This window comes from Pseudorasbora parva, chromosome 10, assembly GCF_024679245.1.
Source record: "Pseudorasbora parva isolate DD20220531a chromosome 10, ASM2467924v1, whole genome shotgun sequence".
NCBI classification, from domain to species: Eukaryota; Metazoa; Chordata; class Actinopteri; order Cypriniformes; family Gobionidae; genus Pseudorasbora; species Pseudorasbora parva.
The window spans coordinates 33,562,148-33,586,386 of NC_090181.1; the positions used below are offsets into that span (position 1 = coordinate 33,562,148).

A 24,239-nucleotide genomic window follows, 5' to 3' on the forward strand; every position below is an offset into this window, starting at 1 on the left:
TTACAACTTACCAAGAATCCAGTCATCCATTGATATATGCGTAACCACAGTCACTCCAGCCTACAGTGACGTCACATGAATACCCTCTATAGCCCCTTTAAAATAACTGTTTTCTATATGAATATGTTATAAATGGTAATTTATTCCTGTGATGGGGATGCTAAGGTCATTGGTTTTATTCCATTGGAACGCATGAAATTATAAAATGTATTCACTGAACGCAATGCTAGTTGCTGTGTATAAAAGCATTTGCCAAATGCATAAATGTAAATGCAAATGTCAGTATTCTCTTAAAGCATTTTATAACTTCCATTAACCCTAATAAAGTGTATTTTTTGTCTGTTAATCTATAAATACTGTGAGTTTTCCAGGGTTTATATTCTGTAATACACAGGAAGCAGTGGAGAGTTTCAGAAAGGCCCTGTCACTTCTGGGTACCAGAAAACTCAAAACTCAAGAGGCTGCGGAGGTCTTTTATCTGATCGCTGTATGCTGCAAGACACAAATGCTTTCATTACAGGTAATACATTGAACGGTAAAGTCAACATTAAACCAGTTAACCCAGTTTACCCTATTCTCTTTCTTAATAAACGTTAATTATTATGTGTGATTCACATCCGAAAAGGATATTCTAAAGATGAAATGTGATATTCTAAAGGATATTCTATTCAGATTGTAAAGATGTGATAGTTAAAAAATGAAATGGATGGAAACACAACCGTTTCTGTCACTATTCTCTCTTCACCTTTTTTTTAATTTAGGAGAGTGAATACTCTCTCCTCCTTCAGGCTTTGGATGCTTTTAACAGCGCTCTGAGCATGAACCCAGACCATGCTGAGGCTCTCCATCAGAGAGGCCTCTGCCGCGTGAATCTAGGAGACTCCACAGGTGTTCAGGACTTTAATAGAGCACTCCAAATCAACCCCAACCTCTATCAGGTACACCTTGATTCAAGCTCAATGCTTGGTACTGGTATTATTCAGTGCATCATATGTTCAGATTCAAACAGTTTTTCCTTTTTTGTCTAGGTGCATCTAAGCCGAGCTGCCCTTTATGGGGCTGAAGGACGATATGCAAAGGCTGTACTCGACTGTAATGAAGCTATCAGGATCCAGCCCAAGTGTGTCAGAGCATACTTGTATAAAGGAGCTCTTAAATTCTATTTGAAAGTTAGTAAAAATAGCATCATTTTGTACATAATTATTTCTCACTTGAGGCTGATGCTCTGTGATATTTGAAAACAAATGTGGTGAATTTATCATCATGTCCCAGGCACACAAGAGTGCAGTGGAGGATCTGACAATGGCGATCCATATTGACAGCACCTGTTCATTTGCTTACTACAACCGTGCTGTATGTTATCAGGAACTGCGGGAATATGAGCTGGTAACGTTGTTTCTTTTCATATCCCTTTCATATCATACTTTTCATATATATATATATATATATATATATATATATATATATATATATATATATATATATATATATATATATATATATATATATATATATATATATACAGTACAGGCCAAATATTTGTAATGTTTTTGAAAGAAGTTTCTTCTGCTCATCAAGCCTGCATTTATTTGATCAAAAATACAGAAAAACATTTATTATTGTTATTATTACAATTTAAAATAATTGGTTTTCAATTTATTATACTTTAAATTATCATTTATTTCTGAGATGCAAAGCTGAATTTTCAGTATCATTCCTCCAGTCTTCACTGTCACATGATCCTTTAGAAATCATTCTAATATGATGATTCATTATCAAAGTTGAAAACAGTTCTGCTGCTTAATATTTTTTCATAACCTGTGATACTTTTTTTATGATACTTTGATGAATTAAAAAAGAAAAAGAAAAAAAAGAAAAAAAAAGCAAATGTTTTAAAAATAGAAATATTTTGTAACAACAATATACACTACTGGTCAGTAATTTGGGGTCAGTCTTTTTTTAATTAAATAAATCAGTTTTATTCAGCAAGGAAGTGTTAAATTGATAAAAAATTGATAGTAAAGGAGAATTATATTATTTGAAAATATGTTTTTATTTTGAATAAATGCAGTTCTTTTGAACCTTTTATTCATCAAATATATTAGGTAGCAGAACTGTTTCCAACACTCATAATAAATCAGAATATTAGAATGATTTCTGAAGGATTATGTGATAGACTGGATGTCACAGGTGACACTGAAGACTGGAGTAACGATCCTGAAAATTCAGAAATAAATTAGAATTTAAAGTATAATAAATTGAAAACCAAATATTCTAAATTGTAATGATATTTCACAATATTAAAAAAAAGTCTGGATTTTTGATCAAATAAATAAGGCTTGATGAGCAGTGGTTTCAAAAACATTACAAATAGTAATGTGTCTAAACTTTTGGCCTGAAAAATAAGTATTTGTATTTACATACACCCTGCTATTTTGCAAGTTCTCCCACTTAGAAATCATAGAGGGGTCTGAAATTGTCATCCACTTTGAGGTCGTTAGCTGCATAACGATACCTGTCCACCCCATACGATCAGTAAGAATCCAACTACTAACATGGCCAAGACCAAAGAGCTGTCCAAACACACTAGAGACAAAATTCTACACCTCTAAAAGTCTGGAAAGGGCTACGGGGAAATTGCCAAGCAGCTTGGTGTAAAAAGGTCCACTGTTGGAGCAATCATTAGAAAATGGAAGAAGCTAAACATGACTGTCAATCTCCCTCAGACTGGGGCTCCATGCAAGATCTCACCTCGTGGGGTCTCATTGATCCTAAGAAAGGTGAGATATCAGCCCAGAACTACACGAGAGGAGCTGGTCAATGACCTGAAAAGAGCGGGGACCACCGACCACCGACCACCAAGGTTACTGTTGGTAATATACTAAGACGTCATGGTTTGAAATCATGCATGGCACAGAAGGTTCCCCTGCTTAAACCAGCACATGTCCAGGCCCTTCTTAAGTTTGCCAATGACCATTTGGATGATCCAGAGAAGTCATGGTAGAAAGTCATGTGGTCAGATGAGACCAAAATAGAACTTTTTGGTCATAATTCCATTAAACGTGTTTGGAGGAAGAAGAATGATGAGTACCATCCCAAGAACACTAGCATACCGGTAGCATCATGCTTTGGGGTGTTTTTCTGCACATGGGACAGGGCGACTGCACTGTATTAAGGAGAGGATGACCAGGGCCATATATTACGAGATTTTGGGTAACAACCTTCCCTCAGTTAGAGCATTGATAATGGGTTGAGGCTGGGTCTTCCAACATGACAACCAGGAAGTATGATTATATTAGTCCAGTTCTGTCAACACTGCACTGGCTCCCTATTAAACATTGCATACATTTTAAAATATTGCTTATTACTTACAAAGCACTAAATGGTTTAGCTCCCCAGTACTTAAGCGAGCTCTTAACACACTATACTCCATCACGTCTATTGCGGTCTCAAAACTCTGGCCAGTTGATAATACCTAGAATATCTAAATCAACTACAGGCGGTCGATCCTTTTCCTATTGAGCAACTAAACTCTGGAACAGTCTTCCTAGTATTGTTCAGGAAGCAGACAAACTCTGTCAGTTTAAATCTAGACTAAAAACACATCTCTTTACTATGGCATACACATAGAACATTTTTAACTTTCATTATTCAAATCAATTGACTGATTGTTAGGCTGCATTAACTAGGTGAGCCGGAACCGGGGACACTTCCCATAACACCGGATGTACTCGTTACATCATAAAAAGAGTGGCATCTATGCTAATGTTAGTCTCTCTGTTTATCCCGAGGTTTATTCCGGATCCGGGCCGTGTCCGGATCGGATGGTGGACCTGCGCCTGGACATGACCAACGCATCCTGGAGTGTCTGCTGAGACCGTGTCAATTGGTGTCTCCTCTGAATTTGTCTCACCGGCACATCATGCTCAAAAAACCCGTCTCCGGCGCAATAACTCCGATCTTTCATGTATTCATACTCTTATGTAATCGTCGCACCATCCTAAATAAACCCGTCTCTTGTGTGATACCCTGAAATTTTGAATATTCCGATCTAATATGATTTCTGACCTGTAAGGTTGCCAGAATAATAATCTTACACGGTGTGTTAATAGGCCAGAGGAGAACTGGCACCCCGACTGAGTCCGGTTTCTCCCAAGGTTTATTTTTCTCCATCATGCCCTGATGGAGTTTTGGTTCCTTGCCACTGTCGCCTTTGGCTTGGCTTGCTTAGTTGGGGACACTAAAATTATGAGTTATTCAACTAATTATGCAAATAAAATGAATTAGGTTTTAATTAATTCTATAAACTCTAAAACAGATCTGCCAACATTGTCGCTATATGATAAATTAAAATAAGTTGTTAACATCACTGTTTTCTCCAGAACGACTGTACAGCCAAATCTAATTTTGTTGCAATACTGTCCTGTTTGACACTGTGAAGCTGCTTTGACACAATCGTGATTGCAAAGGCGCTATATAAATAAAGTTGATTGATTGATTGATTGACAATGACCTGAAGCACACAGCCAGGATAACCAAGGAGTGGCTCTGTAAGAAGCATATCAAGGTTCTGGCGTGGCCTAGCCAGTCTCCAGACATAAACCCAATAGAGAATCTTTGGAGGGAGCTCAAGCTCCCTATTTCTCAGCGACAGGCCAGAAACCTGACTGATCTAGAGAAGATCTGTGTGGAGGAGTGGGCCAAAATCCCTCCTGCAGTGTGTGCAAACCTGGTGAAAAACTACAGGAAACGTTTGACCTCTGTAATTGCAAACAAAGGCTACTGTACCAAATATTAACATTGATTTTCTCAGGTGTTCAAATACTTATTTGCAGCTATGTCATACAAATTAATAGTTAAAAAATCATACATTGTGATTTCAGACCCCTCCATGATTTGTGGGAAGTGGGAGACCTTGCAAAATAGCAGGGTGTTCAAATACTTATTTTCCTCACTGTATATATACAGACACGTATACAAATGCAGCATGTCTTTTCATCACAATTGCACTTGAATGCATATTTTTTCCCTTCCTCCGTATTATTTTTCTTTAATCTTTTAGGCTCTCAGAGACTACAGCATTACGCTGCTCTTGGACTGTAAGGTGGAGCTTGAGCTCAAAGTGTTGATTAACCGTGGCCTTCTCTATGTAGAGCTGAATGATTATAGCTGTGCCCTTCAGGTAGGAAAGTGTTATAAAGAAAAAGTAAGAATCACTGATCACCGCATGCCTCTGAATCTCAATAATCTGTTTTTCTCAAGGATTTTGAAAGCATATTCAAGAATCATGTGTTTTTTCTTATTTCTGTATTTCTCAATATTTTCTTTTTTCAAAGCCAACATGAAATACTCATTTTTATATCCATAATTAAGGCATATATTTTGAAAAAGTAAACTGAAAAGTAGGGTGAATTATGATTTTGTGTTATATTGACTTTATCATAGGAGCATTAGTAATAATAATCTTATTAGTAGTATTATATTTTTGTGTGTAAAAAATATTGTGTTTTGTTGTAGGATTTTAAGGCAGCAGCACAGAACCGACCAGAAGATGTAATAATTCACCAAGCACTAGGAGTTATTCACCACAGGTGTGCATTTATTTTGAGTTATTGAATATGATTCATCATATTCACAGTTCTAAATTACCATGCTTAAATTGAGAACCATTTTCACTCAGCATGCAGTCAGAATGTAATATCTGCTCCACAGAATATTAAACTGCTATTGTGTTTAAAATGAAAAATTCAAGGCTTTAGTCCTCTGAGATGCCGTCATGGCAGCTCATGTGGTTTTCTAACAATGCATTTAATTTAGATACGTCTTCACTCTGCTTTGTATAGTGAAATGTTGACTGCCCCACACTAAAGAGGTATTATATATATATATATAGTATCGATCTGTATGTGGTCATATTGTGGAAATGTGAAATGAAAGATTTTAAAATGATAATGGCTGCTTTTGACACAAGAAGCATGGAATATTATAGGAAATTAGCTCAAGGGAAATATTAACAAATAATTATAACTCGTTATAATTCATTTTAAAAATGTGGGTCGGTTAATAAAAATAACACTTATTTTAATTTACTTTACTTAAAATTAACAGAATTAATATTCATTCAATTAACTTCTTCGTCTATCAAAAACCTAAAGGGATAGTTGATTTTTGATAGCCCAAAAAAGGGCATTTATGTAATTAATTACTCACCCTCATGTCGTTACAGACCTGTAAGACCTTCGTTCATCTTCAAAACTATGAAATACGAGCAACACAATGACCACTTTAAAGGCCCAGAAAGGTAGTAAAAAAAAATTTGTCCATTACTACAGTGGTTCAACTTTAATGTTATGAAGCGACGAGAATACTTTCACACACTAAAAAACAAACTAAACAAATAAAGACTTAAATCAACAATGTCTTCTCTTCCCTGCCTAACAACGCTATTCATGTTGTTAGGCTATTAATTTCAAACAGTGCATCGCTTCTGAGTTCTGCAGAATGCCGGCTCTCTATTGGCTGGGCACCACATGCATGCATTGTGGTACTTACGTGAATTGCATATGAACCCAATTCCAAAAAACACTGTACAAATTGTAAATAAAAAAAGCAATACAATAATTTACACATCTCATAAATTTATATTTTGTTCACAACAGAATATAGATAACATATCAAATGTTGAAAGTGAGACATTTTGAAATGTCATGCCAAATATTGCTGATTTTGGATTTCATGAGAGTTACACATTCCAAAACAATTTGGGACAGTTAGCAATAAGAGGCCGGAAAAGTTAAAGCGATGGTAAAACACGACGGAGGAAAGCTCACAATCGTCGCAAGTTCAATGCAGGATTCGCACAACGTGTTGTCCTGAAAGATGGAACAGTTCCAACTTTAAAAACAAAAGCTGTTTACTAGCCATAACCGGTATGATTTATTTTTGTCGATGTGTTTTCCAGTAAGCGTTTGTATTGTAAATTGTACGTTGTAGCAAAGAAGTATACAAATAAGAGCGCTGTTTGGCTCTGCGAACCAGTTTGTTAACCCTTTGACGCATACGATTACATTCTATGCTGGTCCCTGCAGCGTATGATCACATATATGATTAGAACGTTCAGTGATCAACTGCCAAATTCAAAAATGTAAATCTAGTTTTAGACTGGCGCTAAGTCAGTGTCTGTGCTCAGTGTCTTTTAATGTTTATTTTAGGTTTCATACACTTCAGATTCCATTACACAATCAAAAAATGTCACATATTAGAAGTGGATGATCTTAGGTTGTAAATCCAGCAGGCCCCATCTCCGTCAGTGTTTAAACATATTCTTGCGGCCGGACACCTACAGCCCATGATAACTTTAATGATCAAGTAACACAATCAATTTCGACCCTGTTCCCTCACGTAATGTCACATTACATATATCAGGTGAAGTGGATGATCTTGTGTTGGAAATCCAGCAGGCTCCATCAGTGTTTAAACATATAATGGCGGCAGGGATGCCCACAGCCCACGATAACTTTACCGATCAACTAACACAATAAATTTCTACCCTGTTCCCTCAAGTAATGTCACCCTATATCAGGAGAAGTGGATGATTTTGTGTTGTAAATCCAGCAGGCTCTGTCTGTGTTTAAACAGGCGGCCAGACGCCCACAGCCCGTAATAACTTTACCGATCAACTAACACAACTATTTTCGACCCTGTTCCCTTACATGATGTCATATTACATATATATCGGATGAAGTTGATGATCTTGTTTTGTAAATCCAGCAGGCTCCGACTCTGTCAGTGTTGACAACATGTAATGGTGGTGCCCTGCCCACAGCCCTTGATAACTTACCGTTTTAAAAACACATGCACTGGCGGTTAGCGAATCAGAACACAGCTGGGCCAGCTAACCAATATGAGCCTATTGCGTATTTTTGAGGGGCCGGTTTCATAGAACCCGGAAATCATCAGACTGTTCTGACAGGGACAGAGGAGTCTAGAATAAAGGTAAAATATATGAAAAATAATGCAATTGTTTAAAAACAAAGCATGCACACGTTATAGTGCACCACACAAACACAATCAGGCCTTCGAAAGAATTTGTTTTACCACCCCTTTACATGTAAGGAACTGCTGGAGGACATATTTGCAACTTATTAGGTCAATTGACAACATGATTGGGTATAAAAATATCCTCTCAGAGTGGCAGTGTCTCTCTGAAGTCAATATGGGCAGAGGATCACCAATTCCCACAATGCTGCGGTGAAAAATAGTGGAGCAATATCAAAAAAGAGTTTCTCAGAGAAAAATTGCAAAGAGTTTGAAGTGCATCATCTACAGTGCATAATATCATCCAATGATTCAGAGAATCTGGAACAGTCTCTGCATAAGAGTCAAGTTTGGAAAAATCCATCTTGATCTTATGATCTGGACTGCATTTATATAGCGCTTTTATCCAAAGCGCTTCACATTTTTGCCTCACATTCATACACCGACTGCGATGTCAGCCATGTAAGGCGCCATCCAGCTCGTTGGGAGCAGCTGGGGTTAGGTGTCTTGCTCATGGACACTTCGACACTTGGTCAGGTGGAACCGGGGCTTGAACCACCAACCTTCTGGTTTGTAGACAACCTACATGAACCACTGAGCCACTGCCGCCCCATCTTAGGGCCCTTAGATGACACTGCATCACATAAAGGAATGCTACTGTAATGAAAATCACAACATGAGCTCAGGAATACTTCCAGAAAACATTGTCGGTGAACACAATCCACCGTGCTAAAACTCTATAGGTAAAAAAAATAAGCCATATCTAAACATGATCCAGAAGCGCAAGCGTTTTCTGTTCTTTTTGGAAAACTCGGACATCATATCATCCGTACTAAAGAGGACAAGGACAAACCAAGTTGTTATCAGCGCTCAGTTCAGAATGAGTGCGTGTGGCATGAGCAGCTTACACATCTGGAAAGGCACCATCAATGGTATATCAAAACATATGCTCCCATCCAGACGTCGTCTCTTTCAGGGAAGACCTTGCATTTTCCAACATGACAATGGCAGACCACACTATATCAGTTACAACATTCCAGACCAATTTTCCAGTCAGTTTCCAACAATCCTGTCCAGTCTCACATAAACTAAGGTGTAACCTACAATTAACAATAATTGTCTTCAAAACTTTAGCCATAGTTTACATCAGAACATTCCTCCAGATACACTGTTATATTGACAACAGGACTAAGAAATTTGACTTATGACTTATTTGACTTGTCTTATCCATGGACAATGACACAAGGACTTGTCTGATGACACTGACATGTTCATTGACACAGATATTTACTTCTGAGAGATAAACTAAGGATTTTGAGCAAGAGACTGACTTTTGCAGGTAATCCATGGTGTTTTGCTATTTGTACGAACTTTTTGAGAAATGCACTGTTTAGCAAATTTCGAGGATGATTTAAGAAATGTACCAAAGCGGCTGAGAAAAACTGTAATAGGAAGCGTAAGCATAAGGTTATGTCACCTAATTGTTCTATCATAAGGCAACAGTATTCTATACAAAAAGACAATGTACAAATCTGTATTAAAGGGGTGATGAATTGAGAAATCAACTTTCCCTTGAGCTTTTGATATACAGGTCCTTCTCAAAAAATTAAACTTTCATATATTTTAGATTCATTGCACTCCAACTGAAATATTTCAGGTTTTTTATTGTTTTAATACTGATGATTTTGGCAAACAGCTCATGAAAACCCAAAATTCCTATCTAAAAAAATTAGCATATCATGAAAAGGTTCTCTAAACGAGCTATTAACCTAATTAACTCTAAACACCTGCAAAAGATTCCTGAGGCTTTTAAAAACTCCCAGCCTGGTTCATTACTCAAAACCTCAATCATGGGTAAGACTGCCTACCTGACCCTGTCCAGAAGGCCATCACTGACACCCTCAAGCGAGAGGGTAAGACACAGAAAGAGATTTCTGAACGAATAGGCTGTTTCCAGAGTGCTGTATCAAGGCACCTCAGTGGGAAGGAAAAAGTGTGACAAAAAACGCTGCACAACGAGAAAAGGTGACCGGACCCTGAGGAAGATTGTGGAGGAGGACCGATTCCAGACCTTGGGGGACCTGCGGAAGCAGTGGACTGAGTCTGGAGTAGAAACATCCAGAGCCACCGTGCACAGGCGTGTGCAGGAAATGGGCTACAGGCGCCGCATTCCCCAGGTCAAGCCACTTTGGGCTACAGAGAAGCAGCACTAGACCTGTTTTTCAGATGAAAGCAAATTTTGCATGTCATTCGGAAATCAAGGTGCCAGAGTCTGGAGGAAGACTGGGGAGAAGGAAATGCCTGAAGTCCAGTGTCAAGTACCCACAGTCAGTGATGGTCTGGGGTGCCATGTCAGCTGCTGGTGTTGGTCCACTGTGTTTTATCAAGGGCAGGGTCAATGCAGCTAGCTATCAGGAGATTTTAGTGCACTTCATGCTTCCATCTGCTGAAAAGCTTTATGAAGATAAAGATTTCGTTTTCCAGCACGACCTGGCACCTGCTCACAGTGTCAAAACCACTGGTAAATGGTTTACTGACCATGGTATTACTGTGCTCAATTGGCCTGCCAACTCTCCTGACCTGAACCCCATAGAGAATCTGTGGGATATTGTGAAGAGACAGTTGAGAGACGCAAGACCCAACACTCTGGATGAGCTTAAGGCCGCTATCGAAGAATCCTGGGCCTCCATAACACCTCAGCAGTGCCACAGGCTGATTGCCTCCATGCCACGCCGCATTGAAGCAGTCATTTCTGCAAAAGGATTCCCGACCAAGTTTTGAGTGCATAACTGAACATAATTATTTGAAGGTTGACTTTTTTTGTATTAAAAACACTTTTCTTTTATTGGTCGGAGGAGGCTATTTTTTTGAGACAGGAATTTTGGGTTTTCATGAGCTGTATGCCAAAATCATCAGTATTAAAACAATAAAAGTCCTGAAATATTTCAGTTGGTGTGCAATGAATCTAAAATATTTGAAAGTTAAATTTTTATCATTGCATTATGGAAAATAATGAACTTTATCACAATATGCTAATTTTTTAAGAAGGACCTGTACAAGGTCATGGTAATATAAGAATATCCTCTAAGTTTCAGAGCTGACTTCCTTGTTAGTCAAAGAAAAGCTTTTATAGACACCAGGCCCAGCAAACAATCTTGTGCTTCATTCTTATGTCATAGCGCTACGAAACACCGCCTCTAAAGAACATCTAATCCAGTAGCCCTGCCAACCGACTCATGGAGGTGATCGGCTAGTGCTAGCTAGCCAACAACAATAAACATGCCGAGTAAGATAGCAAGATATTGCGCTATTCCTGGTTGTGGAAGAACACATTCGCTGCATAAGCTTCCTTCGGATCCTAATATTAGGAACGTGTGGTTGTTCTTTATTTTTAATGAAGTTCCAGCTCACGTGGGGAAGACATGTTCACTTAATTTGATTGTGGAATTGTTTTTCTCCGGTTGATGCTGGATTTGGATCTGTGCTGTTGTCTCTCGACTAGACATTTGAAGGGCGGTGTGTGTGTGTGCGTGCGCGCGGTCCGCGCGTATATCGACCGTGGGCGTTTACTTCCAAGTTTTCAGTGCACAATCAAAACCCAGCGTTCAGAAGAGAGCCTCAAATCCAGTGAAGAAAATAGCCTATTACTTATTAATTATAAATGATGTTTTTGAATTCAAAAAACACACAAACATCATTAGTTGACCTCAGACAACAGCATAAAAAAATTAAAAAGCCAGTTCATGACACCTTTAAGGGAGAGAACAGTGTACTATACAAAAAGACAATATAGAAGAGAAGTCCATTTTATGGGCCTGTGTCTTTCTTTCCTATATGGCCTGTGCTGTTGCATGTGGCCACCTTCCCCCATCTGGAATGTCTCTGAGGTTCACTGGTTAGGTAGACTGGGTAAACCCAGCCTGATCGGCCGGTGATTTGATATTACCCAGCAACTCAGTCTGGAAAAACCTTTATATTCATTTCTACTGCTTCTGTTACACTTTTGCAGGAACCAATCACAGACTGGCTTATCCACCTGGCACGCTATTGGCGGGTTTAACACGATGACAGATAGAGAAACGAATTTCTCCTTTTCAGAGGAGAATAACTGTCTTTTTCTTCTCATAGCATGAGTTTGAGTGGAAGAACACTAAGGGTTAGAACATCTATTGGTTTCCTCAAACCTCATATGACATTTCTGAATTATTTATGCTCTCAGTGAAGTGTTTCAGATATTGTGCAGTTCTGATTTTAAATGGTGAATTCAGAGCATATCCATTATTTTATTGATCAACACTGAAATGTTGCTGTGCTTCCAGAATGCATTTAAACCCACTTTTCCCAGTTTAACAGCCCATTACAGACATATTATCTCTGTACAGGGACTATAAAATATAAAATATCTAAGTAGCTCACTGACAAGAGAAAGCATTGCTCTCTGAACTGTCATTTACACAAATTTTTCAGATCCATTGGAGTTGACATTTGCACATTTTCATTGACAAAAAGAACACTCTCTAATAAATGGCTCTTCACAAGATCACTACAGAAAAGTGGCAATTGCAGGGTGGGATTTTTTTCTGGGTGAATTCAGTGCCTACACTGAGAATGTTGCACAGCTAATTTTAAAAGCCAATGTGAAAGCTTTTCAAGCTTTTAGAGAGGTCATTTATACAGACTGTTCAAGGCAAAGTTCATAATTAAACAGACAACTAATAATCATGTGCAAACAGAATTAGGACACATTTAAGTGTAATAGTCTGCTCCCTTTCTCTATTTTCAAGGCTCGGCCAATTACAAGAAGCTGTGGATGCTTACAGCGAAGCTATAAGACTTGATCCCTTCTTGCAGGATTCTCATGTGGGCAGAGGGAAAGTTTTCATGGATTATGGACACAATCTCGCCAGAAAAAAAGCCCAGAGGGACTTTCTCTCAGCCCTGCATCTCAATCCACTCTGCTTGAGTGCCCGCATTAGCCTGGCATACAACTTGCAGGTAGTGTAAAAAATAATTGCCTTGCTTCTTTTTATTTCACTCAGGTTGATCTTGCATAGCTTAACTGACTTAGAGAAGTTCCCAAATGTTACATTAAATTACAGTTTTTTTCCCATCTGGAGAAACATCTAAGAACGGGAGATTTAAGCAGACTCCTTTTAACCTCATTAATGTCTATGCGACAATTTTAAGTGTGATTCATGTTTACCAAAGGAAGGTAACATAAAACATTTGCATGGTGCTGCTAATGCATAATAAATTGCGTATGTTGCAGTTGAAATTAGTTGTGCGCAAAGATTAATATTTATACAGACATTAATATTTGTATCTTGTCAGGTGCAGCAATATTCTCTACTCAACAATTATTATGCTGGATAACATGGGGAGGTCATGTTATGCCATGTTTCTGAAACTGAAATCTTGTTCTATCCTGTCTGTTGCCTATTGGGATTTTATGTCATTCATAAATCATTTTATTATAATATGTTGGCTCGTAATACACATCTCAGCAGGCAACCAACTGGTCAGAAATATGCCTATTATGAGAAGAAAACGGAATCACAAGAAAGTAATCATAACCGACAATACATTTATTGACCACATCAATATTTTAAAATGTACTTTTACATTTACATTTAATCATTTAGCAGACGCTTCTATCCAAAGCGACTTACAAAAAAGGGGAGAGTAATAGAAGCAACGAAACAGACAAGGCCAACAACCTGTAAGAGCTGTAAGAAATCTCAATTAATTAGCACAGTACACTTTTTTTTTTTTTTTTTTTTCTTTTTTTTTTTTTTTTAAATAGACATCTACAACAAAAACTCACGTATGCAAAATGCCGAACACTGGATTTTGATAGCCCTGATAACAACCCATTAGAACTAAGGCTGTTGCCCCAGCTGTTGTCGTTAATGCAGATTCAGTGGCCCAATGGGTTGGTTTTGTATGGCATTCTAGCTAAACGCGCAGCAATAGCCATCTACAACAAAAACTCACGTACGAAAAATACAGAACACTGGATTTTGATAGTTATGATAACTATGTAAAATGTAGCAGTTAAAGAACTCGTGAAATATTTTTCACAATCATTTGTGTTGCTCTGCTTAAAAGCTTGAAATCTAAATAACAGACAATTCTATATTATAAAGATCTTCTTAAGCATCTATGCTTAATAAATCCTAACATCTGTAACCTTGGAATTCTTAATCTCCTGAAGCATGGCTTCTCTATTAAATTTCACACAAAAGAAGACTTTCTTTTGACTCATCTGACATGTTTGGTATCTTTAATCTGTGTACACACCATCTCTGACTTTGTTGTTTAATTCTCGTTTTAAAAGCAAACCTTTCTCTAATAAATGCAATGGCTGATGCCCACACGCAAACCACAGAACAGTAGGTTCTAAGTAGGAAATAAACAAGGATAAATCTGATTCCTTTTGGTATTCATCCTGGCACTCATTATTCGTCTCTCTTCCCCCTCCGAGAGTGAGCGTTATCTTGCAGACAGCCTGTTGCCTCTTGAGTCAATCGATTTCTACTAAGCCATGTCAATATCTTGTCCTCTGTGGAAGGTTTTGGGATTCTTCCAGAGAGCCTGGAATCAGTTTACTGTGGCTGTAGAGATGAACCCTGAAAACTGGGCTGCGTATGAAGGCAGAGCTGTCACCAGTCTACAGATGGACAACATGTTTGCAGCCCTGCAGGATATAAGCTGTGCTATAAAGGTTGTTTTTGGAGAATTGTTTCTTCCTGTATGTGTTTTTAGTTTTAGCTCTTTTATAGTGTCTGTGTATTTCATATTGTGTATTATTTATTACACACACAGGCATAACATTATGACCATCTTCCTAATATTCTGTTGGCCCCCCTTTTGCTGTCAAAACAGCCCTGACCCGTCAGGGCATGGACTCCACTAGACCCCTGATGGTGTGCTGTGATATCTGCCACCAAGATGTTAGCAGCATATCCTTTAAGTCCTGTAAGTTGTGAGGCTGGGTCTCCGTGGATCGGACTTTTTTGTTCAGCACATCCCACAGATGCTCGATTGGATTGAGATTTTTGAATTTGGAGGCCAAGTCAACATCTTATTCTCATTGTGCTCCTCGAACCATACCTGAATCTTTTTTGCTTTATGGCAGGGTGCATTATTCTGCTGAAAGAGGCCACAGCTACCAGGGAATACTGCTTCCATGAAAGGGGGTACATGGTATGCAACAATGCTTAGGTATGTCTTACAAGTCAAAGTAACATCCTTGGATGGCAGGACCCAAGGTTTCCCAGCAGAACATTGCCCAAAGTATCACACTGCCTCCGTCGGCCTTCTATATTCCCGTAGTGCATCCTGGTGCCATGTGTTTCACAGGTAAACAACGCACATGCACCCGGCCATCCATGTGATGTAAAACAAAACATGATTCATCAGGCCAGGCCACTTTCTTCCAGTGCTCCGTGGTCCAGTTTTGATGCTTATGTCCCCACTGTTGCTGCTTTCAGGAGTGGACAGGGGTCAGCTGGTCTGCGGCTATGCAGCTCCATATGCAACAAACTGCAATGAACTGTGTATTCTGACACCTTTCTATTAGAATTAGCATTAAATTCTTAAACCATTTAAACTTCAGTAGCTCTTCTGTTTGATCGGACCACACTGGCCAGCCTTCACTCCCCACGTGCATTAATGATCCTTGGCTACACATGATCCTGTCGCTGGTTCACCACTATTCCTTCCTTGGAGCACTTTTGATACTGACCACTGCAGACTGGGAACCCACAAAGAGCTGCAGTTTTGGAGATGCTCTGACCCAGTCTCTATCCATCACAATTTGGCCCTTGTCAAACTTGCTCAAATTCTTATGCTTGCCCATTTTTCCTGCTTATAACACATCAACACTTGAGGACAAAATGTTCACTTGCTGCCTAATATATCCCACCCATTAACAGGTGCCGTAATGAAGAGATAATCTATTATTTGCTTCACCTGTCAGCGGTCATAATGTTATGCCTGAACAGTATGTGTGTGTATATACATATGTGTCACATTATCCTTCAGAAATCATTGTAATATGCTGACTTGCTGCTCAAGAAATATTTCTTATCATTAGTGTTGAAAAAGGTGTTTAATAAGGTGTTAACAATCTTTTTTCAGGATTGTGATATATATATATATATGTGCACAGTATACATTTTTTTATTTTTTATTTTTTACAAAAATATCTTTGCCATTCTTTTTCAATCAATGTCAGTACATTTTTTTATATTCATTTTTTGTGTAAAATATTTATTGAATTCCTCTTTTGTTTGAACTTTTTAGTGTAACCCTCTCGCAGAAGAGCTTTTCACAAACCGAGGTCTGATCCAACAGTTCATGGGGGATAAATCTAGTGCAATGAAGGACTACCAGACAGCTATCAGCCTTAACCCAGGATATGCCCTCGCTTACTTCAACGCTGCCAACCTCTTCTTTTACAACGGACAGTTTGAGCAGGTAAAACCGGAGGCAGTTCACTTCTGACATACTATTCTCATGAGACTCTCTAGGCGAGAGCCACTGAGATATTTAGTGTGACAGTTTTTTTTTTCTGGGACACAGGCATGTGAGTTCTACAGCAGAGCTTTTGAGCTGGACCCCTCAGATGAGTCTGCCATCCTGAACCGAGCCATCACTCACGCTCTGCTGCGGAAAGTCCCGGCATCCCTGCAGGATTTCAATGAGGCTCTCTGCCTCAACCCGCTGTCTGCACATGCCTACTTTAACAGAGCCAACCTGTACTGCTCTCTTAGACAGTTCCAATCAGCCGAGAGGGACCTTACGCAAGGTGAGCTGTAGGAGGTTGAGTTCACTGCCACTTTTTATTAAAGGTTCTTTATAAAGGTTTAATATTCTTCAATCGTACATCATTATGTCCCCTGAAATCCACTTAGGGTGTACTCACACTTGGCATGGTTGCCTTGTAACGTGCCCGAACACGATTTGAAACTGCTTGTCAAAAGTGAACATTCAGAAAAAGTTCACTTTGTCTGGTAAAGACCTTCAAAGCAGCGATTCATGGCGATTATCTAATGGGTACCTTCGCCTTCTTTGACATGAAAATCTTCTCTGGTTAATTTCCTTAAGTCTTAAGTCTTAATCAAGGTCAAATGCAAGTGAAAACATGAACACACCGGAGGGCCGCTTTATAGTACAAAGTCAGTCAAATTGAAAGCAACTCTGACACTTCTTTCATTTTTAATACTGTTGAGGTGCTTGCTTTAAAGGAATCTATTATATGTAAAGTAAATGTGACTTGAATGAAGTGCTGAATTTGAATTGCAGAGCTTGTGCAGACATATCCACGTGGTTATGATCAGATTCTTTCTTAATTGCTGTCCTTTTTGTTGTTTTTTGAGTTTTTTTTGTGTTACTGAGTGGAAAGCATGCAGCACATATTTACATATTAATCTAAACGCCGCTCTCAGCAGCGTGGGCGGTGTCAAGATGTTTTCTAAGAGTATACTGTCTCTCAGGTATTCTAAACCTCTTTTTACCCCTAAGTGATGAATGAACTCATTGAACTTTTTTTTACTTTTTTGATTTTTATTTCAGGGCCTTTATAATGACAGTCAAAGGATTCTTGCACCAAAACTAGTTTCACATTAAACTTTTTCATGCATTTCTGTTCAATAGAATGAAACAGACTATGTTTAATTATTATTTATTGCAGAGACAAAAACTAATCTAACTTATACGATTGATTTGGCTTATTTGTATTCAAGCTGATTTGGAAATGCTAACCTAATGCCAGCTAATTTGCTAGTACGCAGAGAAACAGGTGTTTCTCATCACCCCTATTAAAGGGTTAGTTTACCCAAAAATGAAATTTCTTTCATTAATAACTCACCCCAATGTCGTTCCACACCTGTAAGACCTCTGTTCATCCTCGGAACACAGTTTACAATATTTTAGATTTAGTCCGAGGGCTTTCTGTCCTTTGAATATAATTGTATTTATATAATTGCCCACTTGCAGACAATGCTGAATAAAGTCGTATTTTTTGTTATTTTTGGACCAAAATGTATTATCGACGCTTCAAAAGAGTCTAACTAACCAACTGAAGTCACATATGGACTACTTTGATGATGTTTTCATTACCTTCTGGACGTGGACAGCAGGTGGGCATACACTTAGATTCAAAGGACAAAAAGGCCTCGGACTAAATCTAAAATATCTTAAACTGTGTCCCGAGGATGAACGAAGTCTTACGGGTGTGGAACGACATTGGGGTTAGTCATTAATGAAAGAAATTTCATTTTTGAAATTTTTAACCCTTTAATATTAAAGGTCAAATTAATGTTGTAGCATGTATTGAGAGAGCAGGTCTAAAAGCTGAACTACAGCATATATTGTGTTACTTGATTTCATGGATGCATACAGTTATAACCAGAATTGGTGTCCAGAGGGGTTATTTGCACATTATTTGCTTTAAATGACACGTTATATTATATTAAATTACAGTAAATTTATAACAATCAAAATATAAGGAGTATGGTATTGGGAAGAAGAATACACAACATTTGTTTAAGGTATTAAAATTACAAAATGATTTGATAAGAAATGCAAAACAGTAACAGAAAAACAAAAAGCTTAAAGGTAATCAGTTATTAATATGACCAAAGTTGAGCTTCATTGGAAGACATGCATGACTTCACAATTCAGATTTATAATTTCCCCAAAGGTTTTCATTGACTGCTTCAAGGTCAGGAGACTGATGAGGCCACTTGAAGACTTCAAAATGCTGAACATGAACACTTTTTCTTTCCATGTTGCATTTGCAACATGTGTGCGATTGTTATCATGTCTAAAAATAGAACCCCCATACTTGGCTAGATTATGTTTTGGCAGGATTCCCAAGTATTGGTCCATTTTCAAAGTGACAGCAACTTTGTAGATCCTAAAACCTAATGCAGTCATACGTCCCCAACACTATTATTTGCCCTACCGTATTTATTGTCAACAGGCATGCATTTGGTTTGTAATACATCCATATACAATCATCTACGAACATACCTGATACCATTCAATTCTAGGTTGTTAAATTTTGGCTTTTTGGTCTGCAGAACACGGCTACATTTTTCCACACTCCAGTCCTTATTTTCTTTGGCAAATGCAAGTTGTTGTTTTTTTTGCAGTGGATCATTCTGATAAATGGTTTCATTACCTGCACAAAATCTCTCAATCCAGCCTCTTATAGCTGTTGGTTTACAGTTCAAGGTGATATTGGAGGTTGGAGGTTTCATCCAGGTCTTTAGAAGCTGTTTTGAGGTGGTCCCACAATCAGATCATTTTCATTCTTCTGTCAAAATGCTCACTAGTCTTCCTTTCCCAGCCACAGCACTTTACATTTTGCATGCATTGTGATTATTCACATCCAGCACATGAGCAATATCCAAAACCCATTGGCCAGATTTAGCCATTGTAACAATATACTCTTTAGTTGCAATTAAATGACCATCTGGCCATTTTCACTAAAACCCACAAAATAACATCTAATAATATAAACATAGTGATTTATTGAATTATAGGATGGGAATGAGTGCAAGATTTGACCACTTGGCCAAAAATGGCGTCCACACAATTCGGCATGTTTCATTGCATCATGACAAAAGATACAATTGAAATGTGAAGAGCATAAATTAGTTTTATAATATATACTGTATTTAATAAAAAAGTTTCCTAGGTTGGACATCACTTTTAGCCACTACTGTACACTGTAAAAAAAAAAAAAATTGGTCTCCAATTGAAAATTTTCTAGTGGCTGATCACATCTAAATTTTTTAGTTGGCCAAATTGTATTTCTGTTAATTAAACTGCATCAATTCACAGAAATTCAATATGGCCAAATGAAAAATTTATACAGTACATTTTTACAGTTTATATATTGGGTAAAGCCAGCCAATTAGACTACAGCTGTGTGTGCGCATACACTTTAAAAAATGCTGGGTTAAAAACAACTCAAGTTGGGTTGAAAATGGACAAAACCAGAAATTGGGTTGTTCCAACCCACAGTGAATGGACCCATTCAAACAACCCAATTTCTGGGTTTGTCCATTTTCAACCCTTCCTTAAGTTGTTTTTAACCCTGCATTTTTTAGAGTGTATTATGATGTCCTATTTGTAAGTCTGTGGGTTGAAGTAAAATGTAACAAAAAGAAGAGAAAGACCATGGGGAACCTCTAATCCCCATCCCCAGCTCTAAAAATAAAAAAAATAAAAATAAAAAAACAACAACAAAAAAACGCTGCGAATCAAAGGTCAAGCTGAAGCATAATTTATTGGAACAGCAAAAAAAGCTTCAGGAGGGTGAAGAGACAGAATAATAAACAAAAAGGTTTTAACTACCGTAAATTTCAATCTTTTAAATTACCTATAGCAAAAAAAGAAAATGAAAAGAACAGCAGTACTTCCCTATCTCGTCTCACCCAGAAAAACAGAACAAAATATGAACTACAAAGAAAATGGAGCCAACCTCCCTAAAGGCTTCCAAATAACTCCAATAATAGGTCATATTTAACAAACTGAACTGTCAGCAAAAAGGTATACTGGAGCACATTCTTGGCAGAAACAATCCAATACTTTCAGTTCAACAAACACTAACCAGCAAATGGTGTGCAGGTGTATGCGATCAGCACCTGTCAGAGCAGCAGCACAGAGGGAAACCAGAAAGGAAAATACATTCGCCCACAGATCACCAAATAAAAACATGTCACAGGACTTAACAGTATACACACTACCATTCAAACCCGTTTAGGGAACATCTCTTTGATCAAAAAAATATAGTATAATGTTAAATTGTATTACATTGTAAATTACAGTGTCTTAATATTTTAAAATGTCTTGTGATGGTAAAGCTGAATTTTCAGCATCATTACTCCAGTCTTCAGTGCCACATGATCCTTCAGAAATCATTCTAATATAATTTTAATATGGTGATTTGCTGCGGAAACATTAACAAAACTGTTAGTTATAATCACATTATTTGAAATATTTTTGTAACAATGTAAGACTTATTTTATTCTTATTTAATGCTCCCTTGCTGAATAAATGTATTAATTCTTCTTTAAAAAATTGTACAGACCCCAAACTTTTGAACAGTAGTGTATATGTTGTCATTTTTATTTTTATTATCATTATCGTTCAGATCTTATTACTTTTATTATCTACTACTTGTTAGTATTTTCTCTAAAAACATTTGTTATATTTATTTATTTTTATTTGAATTATCATTCCTCATCATCAGCCATTGTGGTATAATTTCAGTTACAACCACCCATAAACAGCACACAAAAACAAAACAAGTCAGACCAGGCAGTTCTTGGCCTAAACAAGCTGTAGTGTAGAACAGACTTTATACTGAAAGTCCTAAGATTGACTACATGACACTATATATTTGGGCAATCATTATTCAGAGAGAGAGAGAGAGAGAGAGAGAGAGAGAGAGAGAGAGAGAGAGAGAGAGAGAGAGAGAGAGAGAGAGAGAGAGAGAGAGAGAGAGAGAGAGAGAGAGAGTGAGAGTGAGAGTGAGAGAGAGAGAGAGAGAGAGAGAGAGAGAGAGAGAGAGAGAGAGTGTCTGCGTGTGTGTGCGTGTGCGTGCGTGTGCGTGTGCGTTTGTGTGTGGCAGATGGATGCTTTCAGTGCACACCTTCACACACGAGAGGACCAGAGCAGTTTGACAACATGGCTGCCTGAGGCAAAAACAATGAAAACAAATGCAGAAACCATATCCCTTTACTTCTATATAACAAAAGACAGGTGGTTACTATGGTTACAGTGTAAACCAATTATAGATTTCCTCTTGGCAGGCTGCATATTTATGATGTTGAAAACAAGGATGTGCAAACATTTCTGATTAGAAAAACCAGAGTTTCTCAAAGTCCATTCGTAATTCCCTCTGCCTGCGGCTAAAACAGGTGGGATATTAGGAAACAGATGGCCCTCTGTATCTAATGAGTATGGAGTGAATGGAGTAATCACTTGCTATTGCGGCGTGCTGATTCAAATAATCTAAAATAGTTTGCTGTAAATAGACCCTTATAACGTAAAAATGAGCTTTTATACATTATTTCACTCAAGTCAAGGCCTTTGAAGCAAACAAACATCTGTAAAGGTACCAGCCGAGTTATGTTAATTTATGCAAATGAAGATGGCAAATTGCTCGCAAATTGTCCCTCTTGTGTGAACTAAAAAGTAGATGTCCTCTTGTACACTCTTGCAGCCTGATGTTTCAGTCTAGAATAAGCACTGTGTTGTGTGGCAGCCTAATATTAATGTCAGTCTCTGCAAAGGATAAATAAAGCTGAGAGACTGTGAACAAAGCTGCTTGGGTGAAGACAACACAAATAATGGTACACCTCAGTATACTGAGAGACGACTGATAAATGCTAGGGAAGGATTCTGCTCTAAGACATGTCTCTCTCTCTCTGTGTGTGTGTTTCTTAAAGCTCTAATGCTGCAGCCTGGAGACGCTCTTCTCTATAAACTTAGGGCTGATGTCCGGGGTCATCTGGGGTGGACGGAGCAGGCGCTGGAGGACTACAGGACCGCAGTGGAACTTCAGGACTCGCTGTCGTAAAGTCGTAGTTTATTAAAAGGAGCTAATCCAACACATTTTTTGCCTTTTGACTATTACCTTCTGAACGTGGTAGGTTTATAGATAAAAACTAAACTAAACATTATAATAATTGTATAAATGCTGTAGCAGTTTCAAATAATATAAAACTCGTAGCCTATGTCTGCATGGCGTGTTTAAAATGTAAAAAAATAATAATAATAATAATAATTGGACCCACTTTATACTATTGGGTGGCCTACTAATATGTACTAACATTTTTAAAATATATATATATTTACATTTTAATGAATCATTTGACACAACACACTTTTTGTTTTTACATTGTACTTAATTTTTTTTAAATACCGCCATGTAATTTAATCTGTAATTCATATCTGTAGTTACATTTATAATTACACTGTTGGCACTTCCCTTACACCTAACCCTACCCTTAAACTTACCCATATCACCACACCTGTCCCTAACTTTACCCGTATCCACGTCAATATCAGCAGAAGGGCTTTGAAATACAATATGAAGATGTAAGTAGTAGTTAAGGACAACTCCAGCAATTTTTTAAGTTTATCTTGATCTTTATATCTTTGTGAGTACAGTCTATAGAAAAAAAACTAACCGGATTGGTGCTTGCAACAACACAGAGTTATTACAGTTAATGCCCAGAGCCCCCCCTCAGCTAAAACGGCAGCTTTAGGGCAATCAAATAACGGGTGTCTTTGTGCCTCTTAACAGACACAAAATGCAAGTAAAATGTCTGTCCAACATGAACAGGGCCCTTACATGACAACGAGATGTGTTAGCCATTTGTTACGTGTATGACAAGGTATTAAAAAAATATTTCTTGCAGATTAATATTAAGTGTCTGCATTATCTATTTTAGATTAGCTACTTGAGTGTTGGCTACTTGAAAATTCATAATAATTCATAATGATGTCAGACTGATCTGTAACCTGTAAAATAAATTGACTCATCTGCTGTCATTTATATTTTAAAAGGTTTTGAACCTTTTAAATGGTCAGGAATTTTATTAACGTACCATTGAATTGATGAAATATTTGAACATTAACAATATTAACTATTATATTGACATTACATTTCAGTTCATTTCAATATTGATTGATCATTGTGTAATGTTGATTCAGTGACATTACCATTGATTATTGATTACCACACTAAAATTTTAATCTAAGTTATTCGACTAAATATACAAATAATATGTATTTATTAGGTCTTAATCAATTCTATATAAACTATAATACTGGTCTGCCGGTCAATTGGTCAATTAAAATAAGCTGATAATATCACTTTTCTCCAGAACGACTGTACAGCCGAATCAAATTTTGTTGCCATATTGTCCTGTTTAACACTGAACCTGCTTTGAAACAATCACCATTGTAAAATCACTATATAAATAAAGTTGACTGATTGATTGATTGATTGATTGATTGATTGATTGATTGATTGATTGATTGATTGATTGATTGATTGATTGATTGATTGATTGATTTTGTTAATTTCAATGTTGATTCAACAGCATTGATGTAGATTCATCAATCATTTTTATCAGTGATGCTTTGCTTGCTATCTGGGCATTGTACTTCGT

The 24,239-nt window shown here is 37.6% G+C and overlaps 1 protein-coding gene across 1 annotated transcript in view; it reads left to right on the forward strand.

The window, feature by feature from the left end:
* Positions 1-24,239, forward strand: part of ttc6 (tetratricopeptide repeat domain 6) — a 90,696-nt gene extending 66,457 nt beyond the window's left edge. Inside the window, exons 21-32 of the mRNA XM_067455934.1 lie at positions 395-520; positions 762-938; positions 1,029-1,169; positions 1,273-1,386; positions 5,063-5,182; positions 5,518-5,591; positions 6,227-6,301; positions 12,822-13,032; positions 14,609-14,761; positions 16,345-16,518; positions 16,624-16,849; positions 22,509-24,239. Coding sequence (XP_067312035.1) covers positions 395-520; positions 762-938; positions 1,029-1,169; positions 1,273-1,386; positions 5,063-5,182; positions 5,518-5,591; positions 6,227-6,301; positions 12,822-13,032; positions 14,609-14,761; positions 16,345-16,518; positions 16,624-16,849; positions 22,509-22,639 — 1,722 coding nt within the window. The 3' untranslated portion in view covers positions 22,640-24,239. The remainder of the gene's footprint in view (positions 1-394; positions 521-761; positions 939-1,028; positions 1,170-1,272; positions 1,387-5,062; positions 5,183-5,517; positions 5,592-6,226; positions 6,302-12,821; positions 13,033-14,608; positions 14,762-16,344; positions 16,519-16,623; positions 16,850-22,508) is intronic.